The 26,167-nt window shown below is 40.2% G+C and overlaps 1 protein-coding gene across 2 annotated transcripts; it reads right to left on the reverse strand.

Annotated features, from left to right (window-relative positions):
* Positions 1-360: 360 nt before the first annotated feature.
* On the reverse strand, positions 361-26,155 carry LOC103183176 (chromobox protein homolog 3). 2 transcript variants are annotated; one of them, XM_007900505.2, is made up of 6 exons: positions 25,583-26,155; positions 24,213-24,293; positions 12,789-12,930; positions 6,505-6,670; positions 4,626-4,723; positions 361-1,659 (listed from the first exon to the last, which is right to left on the reverse strand). In XM_007900505.2, the coding sequence occupies exons 2-6, from the start codon at positions 24,262-24,264 to the stop codon at positions 1,530-1,532; spliced, it is 588 nt and encodes a 195-aa protein (XP_007898696.1). In that variant the 5' UTR covers positions 24,265-24,293; positions 25,583-26,155; the 3' UTR covers positions 361-1,529. The 2 variants fall into 2 exon arrangements, with proteins under 2 accessions (XP_007898696.1, XP_007898695.1); XM_007900504.2 differs by having other exon boundaries at positions 25,578-26,155.
* Between the last annotated feature and the right edge of the window lie 12 nt (positions 26,156-26,167).

Here is a 26,167-nt window from a genome sequence, read left to right on the forward strand (position 1 = left end):
CAATACAATTCCCATTGGCTGCCCTAACTCAGGAAGGGGCTCACTGCCCATAAAAGAACAAGTGCCGCGTGCTCGTGGTCGCTATTTTTCTACCCAACAGGGTAGGATGACAACAAAAGGAACGTGTTCTGGCTATTGATGAGTAGTAGTCAGAGGTCGCTTCTTGGTGCACTTTACATTAACTTCATTACAAATGGCTGCTAGCATGTGTAGTTTAAGTGTGATAAATGTTTGTTAACTTATAGTTGTGTTTGTTGATATTTCACTTATTTATGACACCAGGTCACAGTATATTAAAGTACAAGTTAACTATAGTTAACCAGAAACTGGTTGACTTGATACTATGAAAATAAGGATACATTTTTATTCAAAAGACAAAGCTTTATTAAACATTTAACACTAAGTAACCGATTCAAATCACATCACCTCAACTGAAGAAATTGGGCAATACCACCCGAGTAGTCAACAGAAAAATATTGTCCATCAAGTTTAAAGTCATAAATTAAATGAGTTCAGTTTTTGAACCAACCTGCGCATTGCAAAATGTCACAATTCTTTAATTTGAGGACACACCACCACACCAACTCAAGTTTATATCCCAAATTTTGCATTGAGTTGATCAGCTACCTCATCATCATACACAAGTTATTGTAAATCAAGAGAGCAAACCCAGAACAGTTACAGCCTGCAATGTACAAATGACCATTATTGTCAAACGGCTTCTTAACAAACTAATCATGTACTTCAGATGAGTTCAGCAGTTGCATTGTATCAGGTGACTTAAGTCTGAAGCAGTTGATCAGTCAATTCCTTGGGTTGTTTGAAGCATTCAAAATCTGGTGAATAATAACTACGAAAACAGTACTTTGCAAATCATATTTTTAAACTGCACATTTATGAAGTACAAACAGAATGCTACATTCCAAGTGACTGAAACTATGAATATTTGGCTAACATATTTAAAAGCCAGAAACAATGAATCAAGTGCCAAGCCAAAACATGCTGCAAAAGGAATCAAATGGATAGTTTCTCCAGGCATTAAGTCATTGTGCTTCATTTTTCACTTGGAGCACAAAAAAACTCCCTAAGGTTTTCGGTTACAAAAACAGTCTAAGCAGACTGGGTTCAAAAGGGTGGCCTGAAAGCCAATCAGTGTGACAGCACAGACCAACCTTGCAGATCCTTCCAAGTTTTTTATATAAAAAAGCCTGACATGCAAACATTTTACTGGTCAATAACAAATAAACATATGACTCAGCTCTACCATCAATGAAAAGAACCAAAAAGCAGATTTGATATGGACAGATTTAATCAATATCCCAAAAGTAAAGCAACAGAAGGGTTCTAGTCTCTCAATGCATAAAGCATTCAGTTGAAGTTTGCCCCTGATGTCCATTCGTATTAAAAAAGAAACGGATGACAAAGTTATTTCTAGCACAACTTTCTAAACCAACAATAACAGTGCTTCTGAACATAAATGTGCTGCAACTTTCCCCTATCACACTCTCCACATTTACAGCAAACAATAGCTAGTTCTCTTCATCATCTGTAGAATAGGAATGCCAGGTCAGCCTCTCTTCATAAAATGCAATCACCACCTGTGGACACTTCACATTTGCTTCCTTTGATGGGACTAGGTCTGCATCATCTGAATCCTTCCTAAAGGGAATAGAAAAACATGTGTATATATTAGTAATAGATAAAATGACAAGACTATTATCTGTCTTGCACCCCTAACAGACATTGTGGTAAACCTCTGTCTACTGGCACTATTCCCACCCCCTCTAAAACAGCTGTCATCACTACCACCCTCAAAAACCCTTCCCTTTGACCCATCTCTCTTTTCAAACTATTGACCCATTTCCAAACTTTCCTTTCTTTCCAAGGTCCTGGAATGAGTTGTTGCTTCCCAGCTTCGCTTTTTCCTCTTCTGTCACCCCATTTGAAACTCTTCAATCTGGTTTCCTCCATGCCCATAGTACAGACAGTCTTAATCAACGTTACAAATGACATTCTGTCCCATTTGTGACCAGGTCTCCTAGTTGTTCTTGATCTCTCTGCTGTCTTTGACACCTTTGATTATTCTATTCTTCTCCACCTCCTCTTCTCTCAGCTCCACCTTCATGGCTCTGTCCTTGCCTTTTCCCATTGTCTCCGCTTTGCTCCCATTCCAAAGACCCCCTGCTTCATACCCTCGCTCCCTTTAAAGCCCATCTTAGGATCTCTTTTAAACCTGTGAAGCACTTTGAAACATCTTCCCAATTGTGAGAGACACTACGCTAATAGAAAACTGTTGTCCCTATCCAGGTGTGTGGAGGCCAATTAACAGCACGGACTGGGTTTAAACCAAGGACCTTCCAAGCCCATATGTATCAATTCTACACAAGTAGCTTCATCAACTGAGCCATTGGCTTCATGGTATCAATGGTCATGTTTCTACTAGCTTCGGGTATAATAATAATAATAATAATAATCCTTGCATTTGATATAGCGCTTTTCACGTCGGGAGGACGTCCCAAAGCGCTTCACAGAACACACTGTAAAGTGAATTGACTGTATATTTGTGGGCGAACGCGGCAGCCAATTGCGCACAGCAATGTCCCACAAACAGTCGTAGATTGAAAATGACCAATTTAATTATTGTTTTTAGTTTTGGAGGGATTATTATTAGGCTCTGTGTGGAGTAAGGAAACTTGCCCAAGGTTTCGCCCTCTGCCTGGAATTGAACTCAGGTCTCTCACTTGCAAAGCGAGTGCTCTAACCACTGAGCTACAGGACTCCACAATAGTATAATAGAGGTATCCCATCACTTTCCAGATAAATATATTCTTCAAATTAGTTGAGTCTATGTGGAAATCATTGAAAAGTTAAATAGGATTGAAACAGCTCATCTCTTCATAGAAAAATAGTTCTTTAAGCATAGAGACTGGAGTAGGCAAATGCTGCAGCTAATTTGCACTAGTGATATCCGACTAACGGTAGATGAGATGACTAATGTGAGAAATGGCTGTGTCGTGCTACAAAATCTAGTAAAAACTTTGAAAATGAACTTTTCAATACTAATAAAACCCATTAAACCACAAATTAGACCATGTATAATTGGTGTCCTAGGCAGTACTAAGAGTTGTGAGCTGCACTTCTGACACCACCTGGAGGAGCAGACGAGGACTTGCAATTGGTTTCTTCAAACCTATTAAATTTTCCAGGGCTGCTGTACCCATAACATTACATGTGCTGAGCGTAGGAGGAGTGAAGATGTTAAGAATGCTATCCACTTGAATTCTGCAATCTGTGTTATCACAAAAAGTGGATCTAGCTAAACCTTTCAGTCACTTATGCCAGCAATCCAACGAATACGTAGAGAGCTGAGGCATGGGAAAATATCATTTTGTACACACAATTCGAGGCACACAAGTCAGCCTCTGCACAATCCCCAGGTACATATGCAGTGCAAATCCAATTGGGAGGAACTGAAGCAACACAGCAAAGAGCTGATCGACTCCTCTCATTAAACTGCTTAATTACAGCTCAAATTTTGACCCTCGCATTTGTATTGTAAGTCTTAAAACCAAAACTAATGTGCAATACAGGGAATCATTAAGAAAGAAATTCAGTCAAGAGAAAGATGTTTTAAACATTAATGGATCATAAAATCCTAATCCTTATCAATCCAAAATAATAATCTTTGCATTTGATATAGCGCCTTATCTCGTCGTTGAGACTTCTCAAAGAGCTTCACAGAATATATTGTAAAGTGGATAGACTGTATATTTTTGGGCAAAATACAGCAGCCAATTGTGCACAGCAGTGTTCCACAAATAGGAAAATATTTATTCCCAGAGATTTAGGTGCAGGTTGGCAGTCGTCAAGTCTTGGAGGACCCCAGACTGTGCATTTGGGTACTTCAGGAGTATAACCAGCTAAGATGGTGCTCTGCAATAGATGGCTGCATCAATCAGCTTCTGTTGTAAACTCAAGACTGATACCAGACTGGAGGTCCCAAGTAGGGAGTGGAATGAAAGGTAGGAGCGAAGATGAGTCGTAATAATGCATTCCAGGACTGCATAAGAAGGATCAGTTGGAGATGGGCTAGTAGTTGGAGAACTTGTAGGGATCGAGGTCAAATGTTTTTGAGAAGGGTGATTGCAGGGGTTTTGAATAGGAGGAGATCAGTGCCAGAGAGGGAGGTTGATTATGTTGACCACTCAAGCCATTAGGGCTTCAGCTTGCAGAGTTATTAAGAGCAGAGTTGTATGATCCCATTCCCAGCAACTCATTTGATCTTCACATTCTACCAACAAGTCACGTTGGCTGGTCCCTCTTCTAGTTCCCTAGACCAGTGCAGACTAGCCTGGCAGAGGCATTGAACCACTGAGCCTGGCATAGGACTGACTGAATTATCATTTTCCATTATGACTTGTATTTTGGATCCAATTCAGACCCAAAGTCCTTATTTATCTTCTCTTCCACCCCACCCCCACACATCCCTACATCTTTCTGACAGGTTAGTTAGTTGATTTATCAGAGAATAAAATCCATCAGAAATCATTTTCCAATGTTTCATATTAGCGCTGTATATTAACCCACATTGAAGCTCAATCATACTTTAGAAATGAAATTCTTACCATTTCATTAGAAACATTAATTCTCCACTTGAATCAGTTGCACCAATTATACGTTCTGGTTCCAGCCCCCTTGCAAAGCCTCTCGGCTGGTTGTCATTCTTTTAAAAGAAAAGCATATTGTTACATATTAGCATTTTAATCACTTTGTATGCATGACCTTCAGCAGAAATAAACATACTCCATCCATCCATAGACCAAAATGTTATAAATATTGATAGCATCTGATTGATAGCACCCAGTTAACTTTCTTTACCATAATTAATAAATAATTAATACCATGATCCATGTATTTGGATGGAGAAGAACCCACATACCATACCCAAGCATTAGTTTGGTGCATTAGACTAATTACTTCCTTTTCAGTTATTAATTTTGATTAATTTACTTACACTGGTTACAGAAGCTTAAATGTTATAGAACCTTACATAAATGGTCACGATGCATTCACCATTAACAGTAAGAAGCAAATTAAGAAATGGGAGCCAGTCTTCACACCTGATCCAAATCCAGACTAGATTCAGGAGCTGGGTTAAAGTTCTAATGGCTGAAAGCACCTAGAGCGCATGGGATATTACTAGCCTAATTCAATTCCCTATGAATATCAGTTTCATGGGACAGAATGCAGTTCAAAAGAATGGTCAATCGCATTTAGAACCCGTGACAACATCTGATAAAGTGAAAACATTTACATTGATACAGGTCAGAGAATATTTCTTAAAGCAGACCAGTGAGATTTACTCATCTCACCCACTCTAAATTCTACCCTTAAACCTACCTCTTCAACTGCAGCTATAGTCACCACCACCCACTAACCCCCAGTTCGGTGCCACTGTGCAATGCTCCGAGACAGTATCCTGTGTGTAAGGCACTATATATATAATATATGTATGTGTGTGTGTATATATATATAAAAATGGCTGGTATATTTTATAATATAAATATATATATACAAATATGTAAATTGATGTTGTTTACTGTTTTGTCCCCCTTTGTTTTGGATAGGTATTGGGCACCTGACATAGAAACCTTTACATTTGACACTGACCAACTAATTTTTCACAAGCACAATTTTTATCAAAACGTTTATTATGTTCTCATGCAAGAGACATTTTGGAACAAATCACTGTTTTGAAAAAATGGTTGGTATATTTTATAATATAAATTTAAGCTTATTATTACACTTAACTTTACAAATTTAAAATGAAATTCAGAATTTTTCCTACCCCATATGGACCCAAGAAGTTTTGAGGAAAGATGAGAAAAGAAATAGAGCTGGATGAATCAATATTCAAGCTACGTATTAACCTAGCAAATGTTTAAAATACAGAACTTACATTTTCTTGAATTCTTGGAAGAGGGAAAGGAATGTTGAGAAATTTGTTTGGTTTAGATTAGTTATCAAAGACAGCTGCACAATCTATTCTAGTGGTTACCAATGCCAGTCTGGACTGAAACAAAACCCTTCTGTACTCAATCACAATAACTCGCATTTCTAAGATGCCAGCCATGAGAAAGAAAAGCTTTTAAGCAATTTACAGAATGAGACTGAAGTTAAATAAATCTTTTGCAGGCCACCATGTTGGACCTAGCAATGTCTTGTACGACTGAATTTGGAAGAATGGTTTGGAATATGTTATATTCAAGACTGAGATAGATAGATTTCTTATTGCAAACGGGATTAAGGGATATGGGGTAAGGCAGGGTTAGGTTATCAGCTGGAGTTAGATTAGAAGATCAGCCATAATTGAATGGCAGGGCAGGCTCGAAGGGCCGAATGGCCTACTCCTACATGTTATGTTATGGAAGGAAAAAGAGCAACAAAAGTTTCAACGAAATAAAAATACTAATTTGCAAACACAAATTTACTGAAAATACTTACTGGATCTTTTTTCTTCTTTGGCTTGTTTTCTTCATTTTCAGTTTCAGAGAGAGATTTTCTCTTGAATCCATCAGTTCGTTCTTTGGTGGCCTTCTGTGAATCCAAAAACTCCTGAATTAGCTCCGGGCAGTCCAAATTGTCTTCGGGTTCCCAAGTATTGTCAGCACTGAAACAGTTTTAATTAATTATATAATCAATATTCACACTGGCTCAATAAGAGGAAACAATGTAATATGTTTAAATGCTTTACAGTTGCATTTTAGAAGTCCAGTTACTAAATTAGATGATAAGTTAGGTCCAACAAATATGCAAATATCTGGAAACATAAATGCAAGTGGATTCCAATAAAAAACGTATTTTGTATAGTACTCAAATGTACATTTCTCTAAGACTGAATATTGTATAATAGTTATGGCATCCACGTTTGGAATTTCTCCTCACACCAATCACAGATTTCTGAACTACATATTGGTTATCCTTTACATTTTCACACCTTACTAGGATAATACTTGGAAGGTGTTTCTAGTAACAATTCAGTTATGATTAATCCAACACTACTGCCATAAGATGTGTTTCAGTTAAATAATAATAATACTTGCATTTGATATGATAAAGTACAACATCCCAAATCTACTAGTGGCAGAGAGCCCAGCGGAGCAAGGACGGACTTGAGTTAGGACAGAACAGAATGGGAATTCTGTGCAGGAATTTGGTGAGAGTGGGAATTTGGTGCAGAAGGGAAAAGAGGTGCATAATTATAAAATATAATATTGATATTAAAATAATATAAAACACGTCTGGAAATATGGCGGGGCAGCTGAGACCAGTTGCAAGCACAATGTGTGCCATGTGGGAACTCCAGGTTTCTTTGTGTGCCCTGGATAAACATGTGTGTAGGAAGTGCCTCCGGCTGCTCGAGCTTGAGCTCAGGGTTTCTGAGCTCGAGGAGAGGCTGGTGTCACTACATAGCATACGGGAGGCTGAAGAATTCATGGATCAAACATTTCAGGAGGTAGTCACCCCTCAAGTGGGGCAAGCGGAGCAGGTTTCAGTAGGAGAGCATCTGGACAACAGTGATCATTAGGTTTAGAGTACTTATGGAAACGGACAAGGAACAATCAAAGGTGAAAATACTCAATTGGAGAAGAAGGCTAATTTCAGTGAGTTATTGACAGGTAAATCAGCTAACGAGCAAGGGAAGCCTTCAAGGAGGAGATAGTTCGGGAACAGAACAAATACATTTCCACAAAGCGGAAAGGTAGGGCATCCAAACCTCGCTGGATGACTAAGGAAATTAAGATTTAAATAAAACAGAAAAAGGAGGCTTTTGATAAATGTCAAGTCCAAAAATACAGAAAATAATCAAATAGAATATAGAAAGTACGGAGAACTGAAAAAGGAAATAAGAGGGGCAAAGAGATTGTATGAGAAAAGATTAGAGGGTAACATAAAAGGGAACCCTAAGGTATTTTTACCAATATATAAAGAATAAAAGATTAGTCAAAGGTAGGGTGGCACCAATTAGGGACCAAAGAGAAAATCTTCTTGTGAAGGCAGATGGCATGGCTGATGTACTGAATGAGTATATTGCACCTGTCTTCGCAAAAAAGGATGCAGCTAAACACCACAGTATCAAAGGAGAGGATAACAAAATTGCATAGAATAAAAATAAACAGAGAGGAGTTACTAAAAAGATTGATGGTGCTCAAGGTAGATAAGTCACCCGATCCAGACGGGATGCATCCTAGGTTACTGAGGAAAGTAAGGGTGGAAATAGCGGAGGCTCTGGCCACAACCTTTCAATTCTCCTTGGACACCGGGGTGGTGCCAGAGGACTGGAGGGTTGCAAATGTTACTCCCCTGCACAAAAAGGGGCAGAAGGATAAACCTGGGAATTAGAGGCCAGTCAGCCTAACATCAGTAATGGGGAAACTTCCAGAGACGCTAATCAGGGACAAAATAAATTTTCACTTAGAAAAATACAACACAAATTTGTTAAAAGGCAAATCGTGTTGAACAAACCTGATAGTGTTTTGATGAAGTAACGGAAAGGGAAGATGAAGGTACTGCAATTGATGTAGTTTATATGGATTTGCAAAAGGCGTTCGATAAAGTGCCACACAAGAGACTTGTAAACAAAATAGAAGCCCACAATATTAAAGGACAGTGGTAACATGGATACAGAACTGGCTAGGAGACAGAAAGCAGAGAGTGGTGGTGAACGGTTGTTTTTCCGACTGGAGGGAAGTGTGCAGTGGCATCCCCCAGTGGCCAGTTCTAGGCCCACTACTCTCTTTGATCTATATAAATGACCTAGAATTGGGTATAGGGAGTACAATTTCCAAGTTTACAAATTATACCAAGCTAGGAATAGTATATGGTGAGGAGGATAGTAACAGACCGCAAGAGGACATAGACAGACTGGTAAAATGGGTAGACATGTGGCAGATGTGGTTAATGTGGAGAAATGCAAAGTGATGCAGTTTGGGAAGAAGAATGAGGAGACGCAATATAAACTGATGGCACAATCTTAAAGGGGGTGAAGGAACAGAGAGACCTGGGCGTTCATATAAGTAAATCTTTGAAGGTGGCAGGGCAGGTAGATAAAGCTGTTAAAATAGCACACGGGATACTAGGCTTTATAAATAGGGGCATAGAATACAAAAGTCAGGAAGTTATAATGAACCTTTATAAAATACTGGTTAGGCCTCAACTGGAGAACTGTGTTCAGTTCTGGGCACCACACTTTAGGAATGATGTCAAGGCATTGGAGAGGATGCAAAGAAGATTCACCAGGATGGTTCCAGGAATGAGGGACTTCAGTTATCAGGAGAGACTAGAGAAGTTAGGATTATTCTCTTTTGAGCAGAGAAGGTTAAGAGGAGTCTTAATAGAAGTTTTCAAAATTATGAGGGGATTCGATAGGGCGAACAAGGAGAAACTATTTCCACTGGTGGGTGGGTCGGTAACCCGAGGACATCAATTTAAAATAGTTGTTGAAGGAAAGAGGGGAAATTAGATTTTTTTTACGCAGCAGGTTGTTCGGATCTGGAATGCATTGCCTGAAAGGGTAGTGGAAGTCAATTTGATAACAACATTTAAGAGAAGTAGATAATAACTTGGGGAGGACAGGTTTGCAGGGCTACGGAGTGCGGAGGAGTGGAATTGATTTGGAAAGCTTTTTTTTTGAAGAGCCGGCAAAGACACGATGGGCCGCATGGCGTCCTTCTGTGCTGTATAATTCTATGATATTAACCTGCATATTAACATGAATTTCATATCCATGAATATCATATAAGTTCAGAGATGCAAACAACAATTAACTTAAGACTTGTAATAAATTCCATTTATCAGCACATATAATGCATAAAACACTCAAAATGGCCCCTCAATCAGTTTTACAGTCAAATTGTTTTTATGAAAACAGATTCTGAAATGTTTATTTTTGTTGTGACATTCTAGAAACTGATGTTGGCTATTACTAATTTTCAAAGGATCTATGAGGCAACAATCCAATACTCATGTACAAAATACAAAAGTTGAATTATTGGTTTACCAACCAACCTTCAGGAAATGTTTACATTAGATTTTGGTGAAGATTTACTTAAGTGATATCTAACTGGATTCTTTACATTTCCACAGATGTCAATGCCTTCAGCATACCATAATAGATTACTAGTTCTACAGTTTCATAATCAGATGAACTAAGCTGCTATGCATAGCAGGTTACATAGTATGTAAGTGCAAATATTACCAAACGCACAAGGAACCAGGCAACCTGACAATTTTGTTTATTGGAGCACCAACTCAACATTAATAATAATAATAATAATAATCCTTGCATTTGATATAGCGCTTTTCACGTCAGGAGGACGTCCCAAAGGGCTTCACAGAACACACTGTAAAGTGAATTGACTGCATATTTGTGGGCGAACGCGGCAGCCAATTGCGCAGAGCACTGTCCCACAAACAGTCGTAGATTGAAAATGACCAATTTATTATTGTTTTTGGTTTTGGAGGGATTATTATTAGGCGTGTGGAGTAAGGAAACTTGCCCAAGATTTCGCCCTGCCTGGAATTGAACTCAGATCTCTTGCTTGCAAAGCGAGTGCTCTAACCACTGAGCTACAGGACTCCAAATTAATTTTAACATTAATGGCATATTAAGCACCACTTAGAGAGTTCCAGATTTTGGTTGTTGCCTCCGGTCATACAGTGAGAAAATAGGAGTGCCTCCATTATGCCACTTGCTCTATGTGGACAGCAAATAGCAGCAGCAAGCCAAACACCCAGCTGATCCTTAAGATACAAAAGAATAGCAAAGAGGGAAGAAAAAGAGATGAAAACTAAGCAGAATTCTTACACCAATCTCATCATTCCGCAAAACCAGATCAATTCCAGAGGTAAAACTTCTGGAAGTTGTACACGAAAATACGACTCCGGTACTGTATAGCCAATTACACATATAAATTCCTAAAAACATTAAAAATGTTATCTTGGACATTATAAATGAATATAAAACATTAAGAGGCACCATCTTATTTCAGCAATGGAGCAACCAGGTTAAAGTCTTATTCCTCCCAGTATATCAATTTCTTGCTTTGCAGAATGCCAGAGGTTTAAATTTCACTAAAATTGTATTCAAACCATACTCACCATTAGCTAATCTAAGATGAAACAGTGACAGGACGCTAGATAAAGGCATTAAATTTGGCCTTTTCATTTTCCTTCCTTTTTATTTTGGCTAGTCCCTCTATTCATATCCTACAATTCCCCCACTTGAATATTATACACGTTGACACATACAATAATAATAATTCTTGCATTTGATATAGCATCTTATCAAGTTTTCGAGACATCTCAAAGCGCTTCACAGAATATACTGTAAAGTGAATTGACTATATTTTGTGGGCAAAACGTGGCAGCCAATTGCGCACAGCAGTGCTCCACAAACAGTTGTGCATTGAAGGACCAATTTATTATTATTTTTTGAAGGAATTATTACCCCCGGAAAAGTGATCCGCCAATCGACAAACAACCAGGTTCCTAGTTACTGAAGCATATGGCGTAAGGAAACTTACCCAATATTTTGCCTTGCCTGGGAATCAAACCAAGGTCCTCTCGCTTGCGATGCAAGTGTTCTAACCACTGAGCTACAGGACTCCATTAGGCTCGAGATTCCAGTTGGCTCAGCTATAATCAAATATCCGCTAACACCACTAACACTAACAGTCTAAACTGACAAATTGAACAGCCATTTAGGCAAAGGCACCAAATTAGTCAGCCCTTGTGAAAGCAATCTTCACAAATCACTATCTATGTAATGGGATGGGCGGTAGGATAAAAGGAAAGCTCTTTACTTCTTTCTCATACAGTATCTTAGGTTTTGCATCACTTCCTCCAAAATGTGATCAGGGAACCCTTCTCAAATGCTTCATGAAATACCAGTCTTTAGGCTGCCAGCAGCAGATATGATTGGAGCGCTCTTGTGTATTCAGTACAATCTTTGGGACGTCTAGAAGAGGCGATAAGTCACTATATCAAATGCAAAGATTATTAATCCCTGGAAAGTGGCAAAGACCAGAACTCACAATCTGGAACATTATAAAATTGGCTACGTTACTCAGAACTCAGTGGCACATGCTGGCATCTGAGAAACATTCAATTCAATTTGTATTGAATCTCTATTAGAGATGTACTAGCTAGGGCCCAATGATACATTAAGCGGAAACCACTGATGTTACAGAGCTCCAAATACTTCAACAGTGCAGACTCTTAATTATTTTAACAATTACATTATGAGAAGTTAAACTATGTTGTTGCTCTCTGCAAAAAGACTTAAATTGGCGAAGGCAAGTTTTTTAAAAAAAAACTAAAATATTGACTTCCATAAAGTTTAAGTTAACTTTTGGAAATTAACTTTTAAACTCATTAGAACACAATAGTTTTCCAAATCTAGCAACTAGATGCAACAGAAACCTGTAGGAAATTTGTTATCATCAGGCTTGCACAATGCATAGTACAATGATTGATGTCAAATTGCAGGTCTACCAAAGAAGCCAGCAAGAGACTAGTCATTTAATTGCATTTATTTGAGAAGGTGAGATATCTTTAATATAATGGTGGCCATTGTTTATCTTAAATATGTCACTCAAATTAAACATCATCACGTCTAATTTTATTTCAGAGCTTGAGAAGATATTTCAGAGAGCGAAATTTCAACACAAAAACACAACCGATTCACACATCACTAAAAAGGTCACCTCTGCAATACATCTGCTTACTCTGTAAAACCTTTCCATTTCAAAAGGTATTCAACCCTTCCTTGTACAACCCGTCTGTCTAACACTCGTTCGACAATGTATTCTTCAGGCTGCACATCTTCAGACTTTTTTGTCTTGCTACCTTGCTTCTTTCCCATTTTCGCTGAAAAAAAAGCACAATGTTTACAATAAACAACATATAAAATGATTGCATCCATATTATATATTTTAAAAAGCTTAGAAACATTTGGTACAATAGATCACATTGGCTCCCCATTGAGATTTCAATAAACACCCCAGTTCTCCCATTATTAGTTGTTCCACTGAGTGGAACAAGTGCTCCACAAGAAAAGCTGTGACGAGGTTCTCCACTCATCAGTGTGGCCGTAAACTATATAGATAGCCTTTGATGCAATGTTATACGCAGACAATCAGCAACACTTGTGGGTAAATCCTTACGCACAAGAACAAGCGTGTACCAGCTGCTACATTGCAAATCTCCATGAATGTGTGAGGTATGCAGACATCAATTAAGGGTGTCATACAACAACAAAATATGGAAAAAGTAAACAAGCACAAAATCACTTAAATTTGAAAACAAAACATTGGATTTTTAAATTTTATTGACATGGGGTGACTTTAAGATAGTTTGGATAATTAGATATATTTTTTTCCATCCCAGTCTCTTGGAGGGACATTTGCAGGGAGGCAAATGTTTGACTAAGAGAAATGTTTTAAAACATACAGGAGCGCTCTATTTCAAGTACTAGCTTTAACAGTTTTGTCACTTCTACAGACCCTGGAAAAAGAAGGCTGTAAATCTATCTTCTTCTAATACTAATAAAGATGTAATGTCTGTGTGTATATATGTGTGACAGCCAAGAACTGAATAACTGATTATCGCAGAGACATGATTTGTACCTCACTGGATGGAGGAAGGGGGGGTGGAGAGGTCATAGGCATATATTTTTGGGGGTATTCCCTACCGCTGATGAGCTATGACCTAAGCAAAAGCTAATCACACATTTATGGCAGTTACACGTATGCTGCAGTCACACCTGGTGGCCACACCGACTCCCAGTGGTGCTGTGGCACGCGGCCCGCACTCAGACGAAGTGAAGCAGCGGGAACAAGATGGCGGTGGTAAGGTGGCTTTTCCTGCTGCTCCTGGGCAGCACCATATCGGAGTTGGGCCAGTGGAGGGTGATGGTTGGCTCAGTAAGGCCTGTGTTTCTGTCCTCCAATAACACAACAACCGATTGTCGTAGAAACACGATTTATACCTCATCGGAAAGGTGTAACATGGAGGAGTATCATGGGCATATTGTTTGGGGGATATCTCCTAACGTTGGTGAGCTAGGACCTAAACAAGCTCATCACACATGTATGGCAGTTTTGCTTAAGGTATGCACACAGGGTTGATGGAATGTAAACCAATTTGTGAGTAGTATCACTGAAAATGGCAGCTCTAAAAATGAGCATACAAAAATTATGAGGTCAGTATCTACAATCGATTTGCTTAAGGTGTACACACAGTATTTATGACATGTTAAATGGTTTATAAGTGGTATCACTGAAATCTACATTCCATATTGGGGATCCTTTGGTTGCAAGCGTAGCTGCAACGGGTACACCTAGTAGAGAGTATAAAGAGGACACAAATTTAGGATTATGGAGGGCAATTGTAGAACAGACAAGAAAGTATTTCTTCATAAAAAGATTCATCAAGAATTGGTATGCGTTAGAAAAAATAGTGGTGGAAGTCAAGAAACTGGACTCTGCATCTCGTGTCCTCTCTAACACCAGGCTCCGTGAGGCCATCAACCCCACTCTCGCCCGGCTCCACTGGTTAAGGGCCTTGCTCCTCCCTACCACTACGACCTGCTAACCTCACATCAATCTGTCCGCTCCCTCTTCTCAGCAGGCTGTGGCCTGATCTACGTTCCACTGCCCCAACGTCAACGGTCAGGATTTCACCGTTTCTGCCTCCACCCTATGGAACTCCATCCCACATTCCCTTTGCCTTGCTCTCTCGCCTTCTTCAAGGCGCATCTCAAAATCCTACTCTTCGACCACCTTCCTACTCCCCCTGCCCTAAACCTCCCCAATCCCGATCCCCAGCTTAGATCCAAATCCCTGACTGTTACTAACCTGTTTGATGAAACGTATAACTTTTGATATGCATTTTCCTTAATAATCTTTTATTACATTTTACTATTTAAAACAAAACTTGTGTCGGTGCTTACTTCACTGTAGGGTCATAAATTTATTTAACCCTTACAATTGGTGCCAGAACAGGCACCCTGTTGTGTTGAAGTTGGACAAATACAAATTTTAATGGAATGCAAGTTTAGAAATTGAGTATTTGTTTTAAGTTGATGAGTTACATTTAGTGAGTTGGTGGTTGATCGTTGGTTTGTGTGCCAGTTACATTGAGACATGGTGGATTAATCGTTCAAGTGGCTGATTATTCCCGGGGGCTTCCTGGGCTCCATTCTCTTACTCCTTATTAAATCTTTGTTTGAAAAGGAAAGGAGAAAGATGTTAGAGGTAGAAGTCAAAGTGAGGGAACTTGAACTTTAGGATGCCTTGGCTGAGATTCAGTTACACCGAGATACCATCAGCGAGCTTAGGGATATTATGGAAATAGAGGAGAGGAGACTGCAATATTGCAACAAAAGAATACACAGTTTAGAAGTTCACACCAAATATTATCAGGTACAGGCAACTGATATTATGAGGCAAGCACGGGAAAGGGGTGACAAGAAAAATGAATCGTTCAGAAATATGGAATAATTTATGGAACAATATGTATCTGGAGAAGACAGGTTTGCAGGGTTATGGGTAGAAAGCTGGTGAGTGGGGTTAATAAAAGTCAGTTGCTCTGTCAGAGAGCCGGCACAGACTCGATGGGCCGAATGGCCTCCTTCTGTGCCGTAACATTCTATGATTCTATGAACTTAAAAACAGAACAGTAATTTAAAAGCCGAAATTAGAATGCAATTAGCACTGGCAAAAGCCACAAAAGGGGATCCTGTGTCACATAGTGTCTATCGAAAAGAAATAGAAAAGCTTAAAGCTCAACTATCAGTAAGGAGAGGTATTATTTGTTCTATGAGACAAACAGAATGAGGATGATCCAGTGGATTGGGGGAATTGAATGATGAAGCCTATCACTATAAGAATGAGGATGACTATCCTGTGCATGGAAATCAAAAAGTCATAATAACTGGTCCTTTCCAATGTTCCCTATGATACAAACAAAGGTGTAATTTGACAATGGAAGAGGCAGAAAAGGCTAAGGTACGAATACCTTATGATGCAATACAATTACAGGCAATGGCCAGTTTATTGCTGAAATTTGATGGAAAGCAGGATGTTTATGAACATTTTAATGAGGTTGCTCTTAGCACAAGGAACACGGTGGTTTCTTTGGGAAGCGAGTTGATCCTGTTCATTCCTTTACTTGCTACAGGTCTTATACTTTGATTCTCAATCTGTTTTACCCATATATGGTTAAGGCATGACCCAATACACAAAGTTCAAGCACCAGACATTTTGTCATCAACAATTCCTCCTCGTCTATTTTGTAACTAGATTCTCAGACTACTTATATTTAGTGTTTTTTTTACCTTGATTGTTTTCTCACAATGCCTCTGCTTAATTTAAACACTCCCTTTCAATCCCTTAATTGCTGCTATCTTCTTTGATCTAATATTATTTAAATATCTGCAGAATAACACAAAACCGTAGTTCAGCAGATAAGAAACTGACGAGATCAGTCCCCAAGGAATCAGCATTGTTTGGGAAACTGGGATTGATGAGATCAATCCCAGTTTCCAGAACCAAAGAAGAACATAGATTTGGATAGATCTTTTCAAAGAGCTGGCACAGACATGATGGGCTGAATGGCCTTCTTCTATGCTGTATAATTTTATGATTATATCCTACACATGGCTGCATAAAAACCATGAACTTATGGTATGATCCAGGGACACGCCTTGCAGATGTCATATCCAAAATTACGCTATTCTGGGAAACACCCTAGAATAAAGTAAGCCCCAGAAAACATAATGGCGGTTAGCTAGCTAAAGGGCAAGGACAAATTTGAAAATCAGAATGATCAAGAATGTTATTTTGCTAACAATCTCTGGAAGTTGAATTGAGATGTACCTCAGGGACAGTATAGAGGTGGTCATACTAAATGGAAAGGATGCCGCAATGGATTCACATATGGAGAACTGTTAAAGGAATACAGGCTCCAAAATACAGCAGGGAACTAAAGTGCCGGACAGCTGCCAAGGCTTCCCCGGATCGCAATGAGATTCCCTGGCCTCTGTGGGGTACACTGCAGCCCTTCGGAAGGATATTTGGGGAAGGCCAACAGTCACAGCATGATTTTGAGATCACTCTGCATATTATTGGTTGACTCAGATACCTCCCTAACTGTTCTCCGAAACGAGCAACCCAAACAGTCACACTACTCCTCAGCTAACGTTTTCCCCTACAGGAAGTGTAACTGAAGTGTGACTGAACAGTCCACGAGAATACCTCAGCACTTATGGTTGGATGATATGTCCATATCAGAACTGCAAGGTATTACCCTTGAAAATACGTTACACGATATTAAGATGAGTGCAGTAATTGATTCAAAAAAATCACAAAAAAAGCTTCTGGGTATTAAGATTCTGTAATTAATTTTTTTTACCAAAGGAACCATCTTGCAAAAGACATTAGGTGAAAATCACCTGACAAACTCTATAACCAGAGATTGATTCAGAAGAAAGAATTGAAGGAGGACTCAAATTGGACATGCCATAATAGAATTTGACGTGTTATGATGCCTGGATACTTTTGAATGAATACCTGAGCACAAGGTATTACCCTTTCAAAATTGTGTAAAAGACGTCAGTATAAGATTTAGCGTAAGCTAGGAGCAATGGAAATTTTCAAAAACAAGCAAACAAAGTGAGGAATGTTTTTTTATGTTTATGTAATTTATGTGTTTTACAAAAAAGGAACATGGTGGGCCCAACTTTGCTCCTGATGCAGAGTATAGCCAGATCCCACCCATGTTCCATAATCTTTGATCAATTTAAAGTATCAGCCGGTGGTAGGTCCGACTTTGCTCTGGACGTGAAGTACAAGCCGGATCCTATCCACGTTCCATATGTACTGAATAATAGCAAAGTGAAAGATAAACAAAGTGAGGAATAGTTAAAGAATATGGGGGTCTGCATAGAATTACGGATAAGACCAAATAATTTGGGACACGTGACATGCGCTCGGAACAAAGTAGAGTAAACATTGACAGGCATAAGTACACTAATCAATAATGTCAAATACATTTATATTTTAGCAGTTTTTAATTGTTATATATGTTAGTGTCAATTATCTTAATATTTATTTTATGTATCATTTATTTTGTGTATTCCACCATATAATCAAAATGATGTTTATACAAATTAAATATGGATACATTTATTTGGAATTTTAGAAGATAATTTGAAAGTGTGCCCATAAAAACACCCACAGAAGTAATATTTTAATTTTTGTAATAATACAATAAGTATAACCATGCTAATTTATATAATAATTAATAATGAATTACTCTAATTGTTGGATTATGCATCAGATAAAAAAGATGCAAAATGTTTTTATGAACAATTAAGAATCATAAAAATGTTAAAATAGTTTGGATATCGAATGCGGTGAAAGAGATGAGTACCGATTTTACATTAATAAAAGTGGCTTTACATTTGTAAACTTAACTCACTTAAGGGTAGACTGTAAGGTTCTGTAATTAATGTGTTAAATAATATCTCAAATTATATTAGCAATGTTTATATTTTTGAGACATATGATCAATCTCATATGATGGGAGCTGGTTGTGAATAGCAGAAGAAACAAGACTGTTTATAAACAAACTGTTTTCAGTCCTTTTCTCATGGAAAAATGGTCTGCACCTGGAGAGACCCATGTTGTTTTTTTAAAACAAAGGAACCATCTTGCAAAAGACAACAAGTGATAGGTGAACTGTATAAACGGAGATCGATTCAGAGAGAATCAGAAGAATTGAAGGAGAGGGATCGAATTGGACATGCCATAATACCTGGATACGTTTGGGTGATTGAACTGAGAAACATACAACAATACTTGAATACCCTTTGATGGACATATATATATATATGGATTAAAAAGGACACATTAAATTGGACATTGCTCCTCTTATCTCTTCTGCAGCATTTGGTTAGGTCAACTTAAATTGTTGTGAACTATGCGTTGATATGTAAGCATTATTGTGATGTATTCTTTTAAACATCTATATTTTTGTACATTTTTGTGTCTGTCCTTACTTCACCGTAGGATCACAAATTTAAATGAACCCTTACATCGGGGATTGGTTGAAAAAAAATTGGGTCATAAAATAAATTTTGCAGTTAGAACATTATTGGCCATTTTGTAAGTTTTATGCTTTATGCATCTTGTCTGTGTTTATGTAATTTTTGTGTTAAAATAAAAAAAAGGACCATAATAGGTCTGACTTTGCTCTGGAATCAGAATATAAACTGGATCCTATCCATGTTCCATAAATTACTGATCAGTACTGAACCAGGGTAGGTCTTATTGTGCAATGGACGCAGAGTATAAGCCCGACCCTACCCACTTTCCATATGTACTGAATGATAGCAAGATAAAAGATAAAGGAGTGAGGGAGAAAGAATGAGGGTCCGCACCAAATTGTAGATAAGGTCAAGTAATACGGGACATGCGACACAAGTGCAAGGTAAACATTGACCAGCTACGATAATTAAAGATGGAGAAGTGATAATAGCAAACATCTCATTGAAAGATACACGAGGAGGGTACTCGGATCAAAAATATTAGGTTTCACAACAAGGTGGATAATCCTATAAACATAAGAAATTAAGAATGTTCAGTTTTACTATGAGACGAGTTTTAGCTGATGGTTGGGGATAATATTTGGAACAGACATGTTTCTAAATGTTATAATGTCCTAATATTATTTGCAGATATCAAGGGGATCCCTTCAGCTGCCTCCACCCTCCCAACCGCCACCCCCTCCCCATCTTTCCCCCACTCCGGCCCCTACAGATCCCTCCCTCCACACCATTGAACCTGTCACCCCGCTCCTCTCTAACCACCACTGTAACCCGCTTGAAGGCCACCACTTGCTCCCCCGACCCCATCCCTACCCTTCTCCTTACCTCCTAGCTCCACCTCCTCGACCCCTTTACTCTCAGACTTCATCAACCTCTCCTGTCAACTGACACCGTTCCCACCCCCACTAAAAACAACTGTCATCACCCCTATCCTAAAAAACATTCCCTGGACCCATTCCTGCTCACTAACTACTGCCTCATCTCCAATCTCCGTTTCTCCTTAACCACTCTGCTGCCTTTGACACTGTGGACCACTCTATTCTCCTCCACCGCCTCTCCTTTCACCTTAACCTTCAAGTTTCTGTCCTTGAATGATTCAGATCTTCTCTCTCACACCGGCTCCACTTTAACTCCACAAGTGGCTTCTCCTCCAGCGCCCGCACTGTCTTGTGCGATGTTCCTCAGGGCTCTGTCCTTGGCCCTCCTCTTCAACCTGTACATGCTCCCTCTTGATGACATCATCTGCAGACATGGGGTCAACTTCCACATGTGTGCTGATGACACCCAACTCTATCTCTCTGCCTCCACCTTCAACCCCAAGGACCACAGATGTCCTGACAAACTGCCTGTCAGACATCAAGTCCTGGGTGAAAGTCAACTTTCTGCAGTTGAACATCAGCAAGACCGAGGCCCTCCTGATTGGATCGCACCAGCACCTCCGCACCTCAGGCATTGGCAGCATCCAAAGATGCACGCTCCATCCCACCAAGCCAGTCAGGAAGCTAGGCACCTTGTTCGACCCTTAACAGTCCTTTCTCCCCCACATCCGTGCCATGACCCGCTCTGTCTTCCCCTACCTCCGCAACATTGCCCAACTCCTCCACCGCCTCACCCCTCAGGCCGCTGAATCCCTCAAAAATGCCTTCATTACAACCAGGCTCGACTATGCCAATACCCTGCTTGTCGGCCTTCCCAACTCTTCCCTCCACAAGCTGGAGATCATCCAGAACTTTGCAGTTCGTGTCCTCTCACGCACCAGACTCTGTGCCCCAGTACACCCACCCTTGTCCGGCTCCCCATCCCTCAAGAGGATTGAGTTAAAAATTCTCGTCCTCACCTCCAAGGCTGTCCATGGCATTGCCCCCTCCTACCTCTACGACCTGCTAACCCCTTATCAACCTGTCTGGTCCCTCCGCTAAGCAGACTCCGGCCTGTTCCATGTCCCCTTGCCCAGCCCACCATCGGCGATCGGGCCTTCAGCCTCTCTGCCCCCAACCTCTGGAACTCCATCCCACATTCCCTTCATCTCGCTCCAGGCCATGCCTCCTTCAAGGCCTGCCTCAAGACCCTTCTCTTCAATCGTGTCTGCAGCCACCCTCATACCTCTTTGCCCTCCACCTTCTCTGATCTCAACCCCACCACCCCCAACTTGGGTCCTAATCCCTGACTGTTCAGCGCCTTGGGATGTCCTCCTGACGTGAAAGACACTCTACAAATGTAATTTTATATTGCATTGTAAAATGAATTGAAAAGATTTAATGTAGTGGCTGACATGAAAGAGAGTTGTGAAGTTTCTAATTGTGATAGTGGGCCTATGCTGTTAGCTTGACCCACTGGATTAGGGACTGTAAGCAATCCAGAATTCTGGGCTGCTTGAGTTGACCAAAAGGTTGAGCAAAGAAAAATCCAGGCTCCTGAATGTGTTTCTACAGGAAAGCTGTATCTGCTTGAAAACTAAGGATGGTGGAAGCATGTTTACTTCAAAAATCATTGTGAGACAAAGACTTGCTTTGAAACAAGCTGCTGGAAGTTTGTCCTTGGTTTCGAGCTGGTGTTTCTAACACATTGAACTGACTGGTGTATGTGACCAAAAAGGTATAAAGAATCTGAGATTTTTGGGGGTTAGATCGGAGAAGAGAATGGAGCAGCTAATCGTAACCAATCTTGAGGAAGGGATAGACTAAAATCAACATGGATCAATGCACGTAAACAAGCCGATTCCGACATCAAAGCTACGATATTGATCCAGTCAACCAATTTAGGTGAACTTTACTAACCCGTCGTAAGCATTACTTTGATGAAACGTATAACTTTGATATGCATTTTCTTTACTAATCTTTTATTAAATTTTACTATTGAAAAGGAAATTTGTGTCAGTCTTTACTTGACTGCAGGGTCACAAATTTATTTAACCCTTACAGATAGCTCTTTCAAAGAGCCGGCACAGGCACATTGGGCCAAAAGTCTGTTCTGTAAGATTCTAAAAGGAGTTTAATTTCAAAAGCATTTTCTATGTTTGGGATTTAAGGACCTAGTCTGAGTAAAATTATCAGGGAAAGCTAATTTGGCTTTTCCTGACAATGTCAGTAAATATTTGGTGAACAGTTATACTAAATAAATAGTTTCACATTTGCCACCATCAAACTACTGGAAGACATAGGTGATTTGTTGGTGGACTCGTATAAACTTCAACCACATGAATTTATCTGTTCTGGCAATGTAGTTAAATTTAAGGGCTGCACTGGTCCAGTTGACAAAAACACAATCTAGTTAAGAGAAAGTATGAAGCTGAGAGCGGGAGTGCAAAACTGATTCAGAAGGCGAGTAAATGCATTTTAATTCTTACAGGAGATATTACCTTGAGAAAGTAAGAAAGAAAGTAAGCAGGGCTCCCTTGGAGCTGAACCAAAGCAGCATGTTTGGTGACAGAACATCATAATCCAGCCAACCTTCTATGGCGGTCTTGGTAGTCCAGTTCCTGTGCCAGGGGAGTCCACAGTACTCAAGGGGCACTGCTTTTGACTGCACAGCCATCAGCAGGACTTTGAAGAGCAGACCAGTCACTGGGGGTAGAGACTCTTCACACTCAGCTCCCATTAACAACAACAAAATCACATACGTATAGCACCCTTCACGTCGGGAGGACGTCCCAAGGTCCTGGACAGTCAGTTTTGGACCCGAGCTTGGGGTCAGGATCAGGGAGGGCAGGGGGGTGATCGAAAGGTCTTGAAGGAGGCAAGGGAGGGGGCGAGATGTAGGGGGGAGCAAGCCCATGGAGGGCTTTGAAGGTGAGGACCAGGATCTTGAACTGTTAACAGGCTTGTTAACCTTGCAAGCCTAACTGGTTGGGTAGTCCCAGTTGGACAAGCAGCAGGAAAAGTAGTGCTCTCAATGGCAAACTGTGTGATTTTAGCTGGTTAGACTCCAGCAGTACCTCAATGCACAATCTGGGATCCCCAAGCCTTGGCTCTTGCCAACCTGCGCTTAATAGTTTCCCGAATTATGTAAGCAGGGTGCGCCCCTCCAGGGAGAGAGTGTGCATTTCATTTCAACAATCTATCTCTAGGATTTCTATACGTAGGTGGGATGCATGGAACTCCAGTTTGGTTTGGATACTGTTAAGCATGATGATAGATTTCTGCATATGTTGACACCTATCTTACCAAACAAAACTATTTTTATTTTGGGGTGCTAATCTGTGAAAACTATCAATTTTAAGCCCACAAAACAAATTACCCATACTGTACTGCATATCATAAACCAATCCAAATGAAATTAAAGTCTCAGTATTTACAAGTTGCTTATGTATTATACTAACAATTACAATCTATCATGTATGGGCAAGTCAGGAGGAAATCAGGAATAGTTTAGTGCCTAGATTATAATTCATCTCTTCTGCAACAATTTTTAAACTACCGTATCACAATTCACCAATAAAAGCTCAGGACACGAAATAAGGTGATGATCAAGGGAATTAAAAAAGCTGGGTTCAGAAATAATATTCAAAGAAATTTTTGTTAACACCCACAAAACCACACTGCATTGAGCATAATTTTGTGATAATGACAGATCTACAATATGATGACTTACAATTTCTCAACTTGATTGAATACATGAAACATGGTACTTCCCACTTACTAGGCCTTGTAAAGGACCCTGGGTGAAGAACTGCCCCTTTTATTAAGATTGGAAGGTCTTTATATACATACTACTCCAAATCACAAGTCTGCTATTTTCCAATCACCGTCAATTGTGGCACCAATGACATCTTCTGAACACTGAGAAGTACTATATGTTCAATGTGATAGTTTCTCACATTAGCCACCCTGTGTTCAAAATGGCAGACAAGCTTAAAATGTTGTTTCAAATTTTTAAGTTTACTACAGTACCATATGAATGTTTTTGTAGTTCTAGCAATGCTCAACATTCCTGGTTCAGAGTGGGCACTTTACTAATTTAGAAACTACCAATTGGTCAGGTACTGTAAATGGGATATAACATGATGCATTGCTTCTAATATTGTAAACATGGATTAACTCACCAGTAGAAACAAGGCTAATAGGAGAAAAAAAGGGATCTTCAACCGTAGTCATCTTCAACTTTATGTCCGCCTAGTCAAGTCCTAGGAGAAATAACCAGCAATTGCTCACATGTGAATAAAATCAGCATTTCAACAGTAAATTCTGCATAAAATATAAATATATTTGATCATTAAAATAGTAATTTTCCAAAGCAAGTTTAAACTAGCTTAGATTTTTATATATTATATATATAGTAGCTCAGATGTGTGGGTTTGTTTAATACAGTGAACCCCAGATAAACACAATCCTGAGCCAAGCATAACAGATCCAAGCACAGAATGCAAATGTACTTCCCATTCACTTCCATTGTGCAATATTCCTGATCAAAGTACAAAGTGTTTATTACTATAATAACTACTTTGTTAAAAAAACACTTGCTTTATCACATTATTGGGTTCGCTGTCATTTATTACGAGAACAGACAATGTCCCATCCAAAGGATTTTATTTGGACCCGATATGATTATATACAGTAGTCACAGTATATTAGAAATGCAGAACACATAACAAATATTTGATTAGTTGATCACCTAAGTTTTAACTTTACAAGTACAATAGGTGTGCATTTATCAGGATTTAACTGTAGGACACAAGAATCAGTTGACAGGTAATATAACTGGCCAGGAATTTAGTGTCGGTTTTAAAAAAACAAATATTAATAAAATCTAGCAGCGCTTTGTTGACTACAAATTGGGTAAACTGAACAATAACAAAACGTTCACATTCACACACGTTCACTTCCAACCAAACTGACATTGATTGGATAGAAACTCTGACCGAAGGAAATTGGGGAAATATTCTAAAATGAATCCCAGTGGTGGGGGAGAGTGTGTGTGTGTGTGTGGGGGGGGTTGTGTGCGTAAATAAAAGTAATATTAAAACCATGCCTCCGAAGCGACTTTTAACACCCAAAAGTATAGTCACGAAATCAATGCAATTTGAATAGCACGACTGCAGGGAGCAAACAAATAAAAGGCCTGAAACTCGCCCATCCTCCCTCCCTCCCTCCCTCCCCCATAGCCACCACCACCACCACCACCAGCCCGGAATAATACACACGATTTTAAGATAAAAATGGAAACTTCTGAACCACCGCAAACTGCGGGGCCGCAGTCACTGAACCCTCATCTTGTTCCACATACACAATAGCACTGGGGGGGGGTGGGGAGGGCTTCGCTTTGAAAATAAACTTTCAACCGCTCTATGATCGTGCAAAGGCCCACTCCCCCGCAGGGCCTTCCCCCCCCACACACACACAGCAAACACACACACACACACACAGCAAACACACACACACACTGAAAGCCAATCCAACTTTTTCATCACCTTACGTGAAAATTGCGAGGGCTGCTGCTGCCGCTGAAGAAGGCCTGAGCTGCGCGGCCCCGAGTTTAAACCCCGAGTGGATGAGTTGACCGTTTACCCGCACCGTTGTGGCTTCCCGGTCCCGCTCACTCGCTCGCTGGCTCTCTCTCTCTCTCCCCCCCCACCCTGGTTAGCGTGCACTCTGCCCGGTCCGCGCTCTCCTGCGGCCCTGCCCTGCCCTGTGCGCGTGTCCCGGTCTTTCTCTGCCCCCCCTCCCCACCCCTACCCGGGTTGGATCTACTCGGTCCGCTCTCTCCCCGCCCTGTCTCTCCCTCTGTGAAGGCCACGCGCGTTCCTCGTCTCGTCTCGTCTCCCTCCTCTTCCTCCCACCCTCTGCGCGCGCTCTGCTCTCTCGGTCGCTCTCTCTTTCTCTCTCTCTCTATCGAGTTGCTTCTGCTCGGTCCGCTCTCATCTACTCGCACTGGAGGCGGCGCTCGTCTCTTCCCGGTCCGCTCGCCTCCCTGGGCTCGGCTTTGGTCTCTACGCGGTCCGCCTCTGTCGAGTCCCGCCAAAAAAAAAACACCGCGGGCCGCGCGCCTCCATCCAAGGGC

Source organism: Callorhinchus milii, unplaced genomic scaffold (genome assembly GCF_018977255.1).
Source record: "Callorhinchus milii isolate IMCB2004 unplaced genomic scaffold, IMCB_Cmil_1.0 Scaffold2, whole genome shotgun sequence".
Classification (NCBI taxonomy): Eukaryota; Metazoa; Chordata; class Chondrichthyes; order Chimaeriformes; family Callorhinchidae; genus Callorhinchus; species Callorhinchus milii.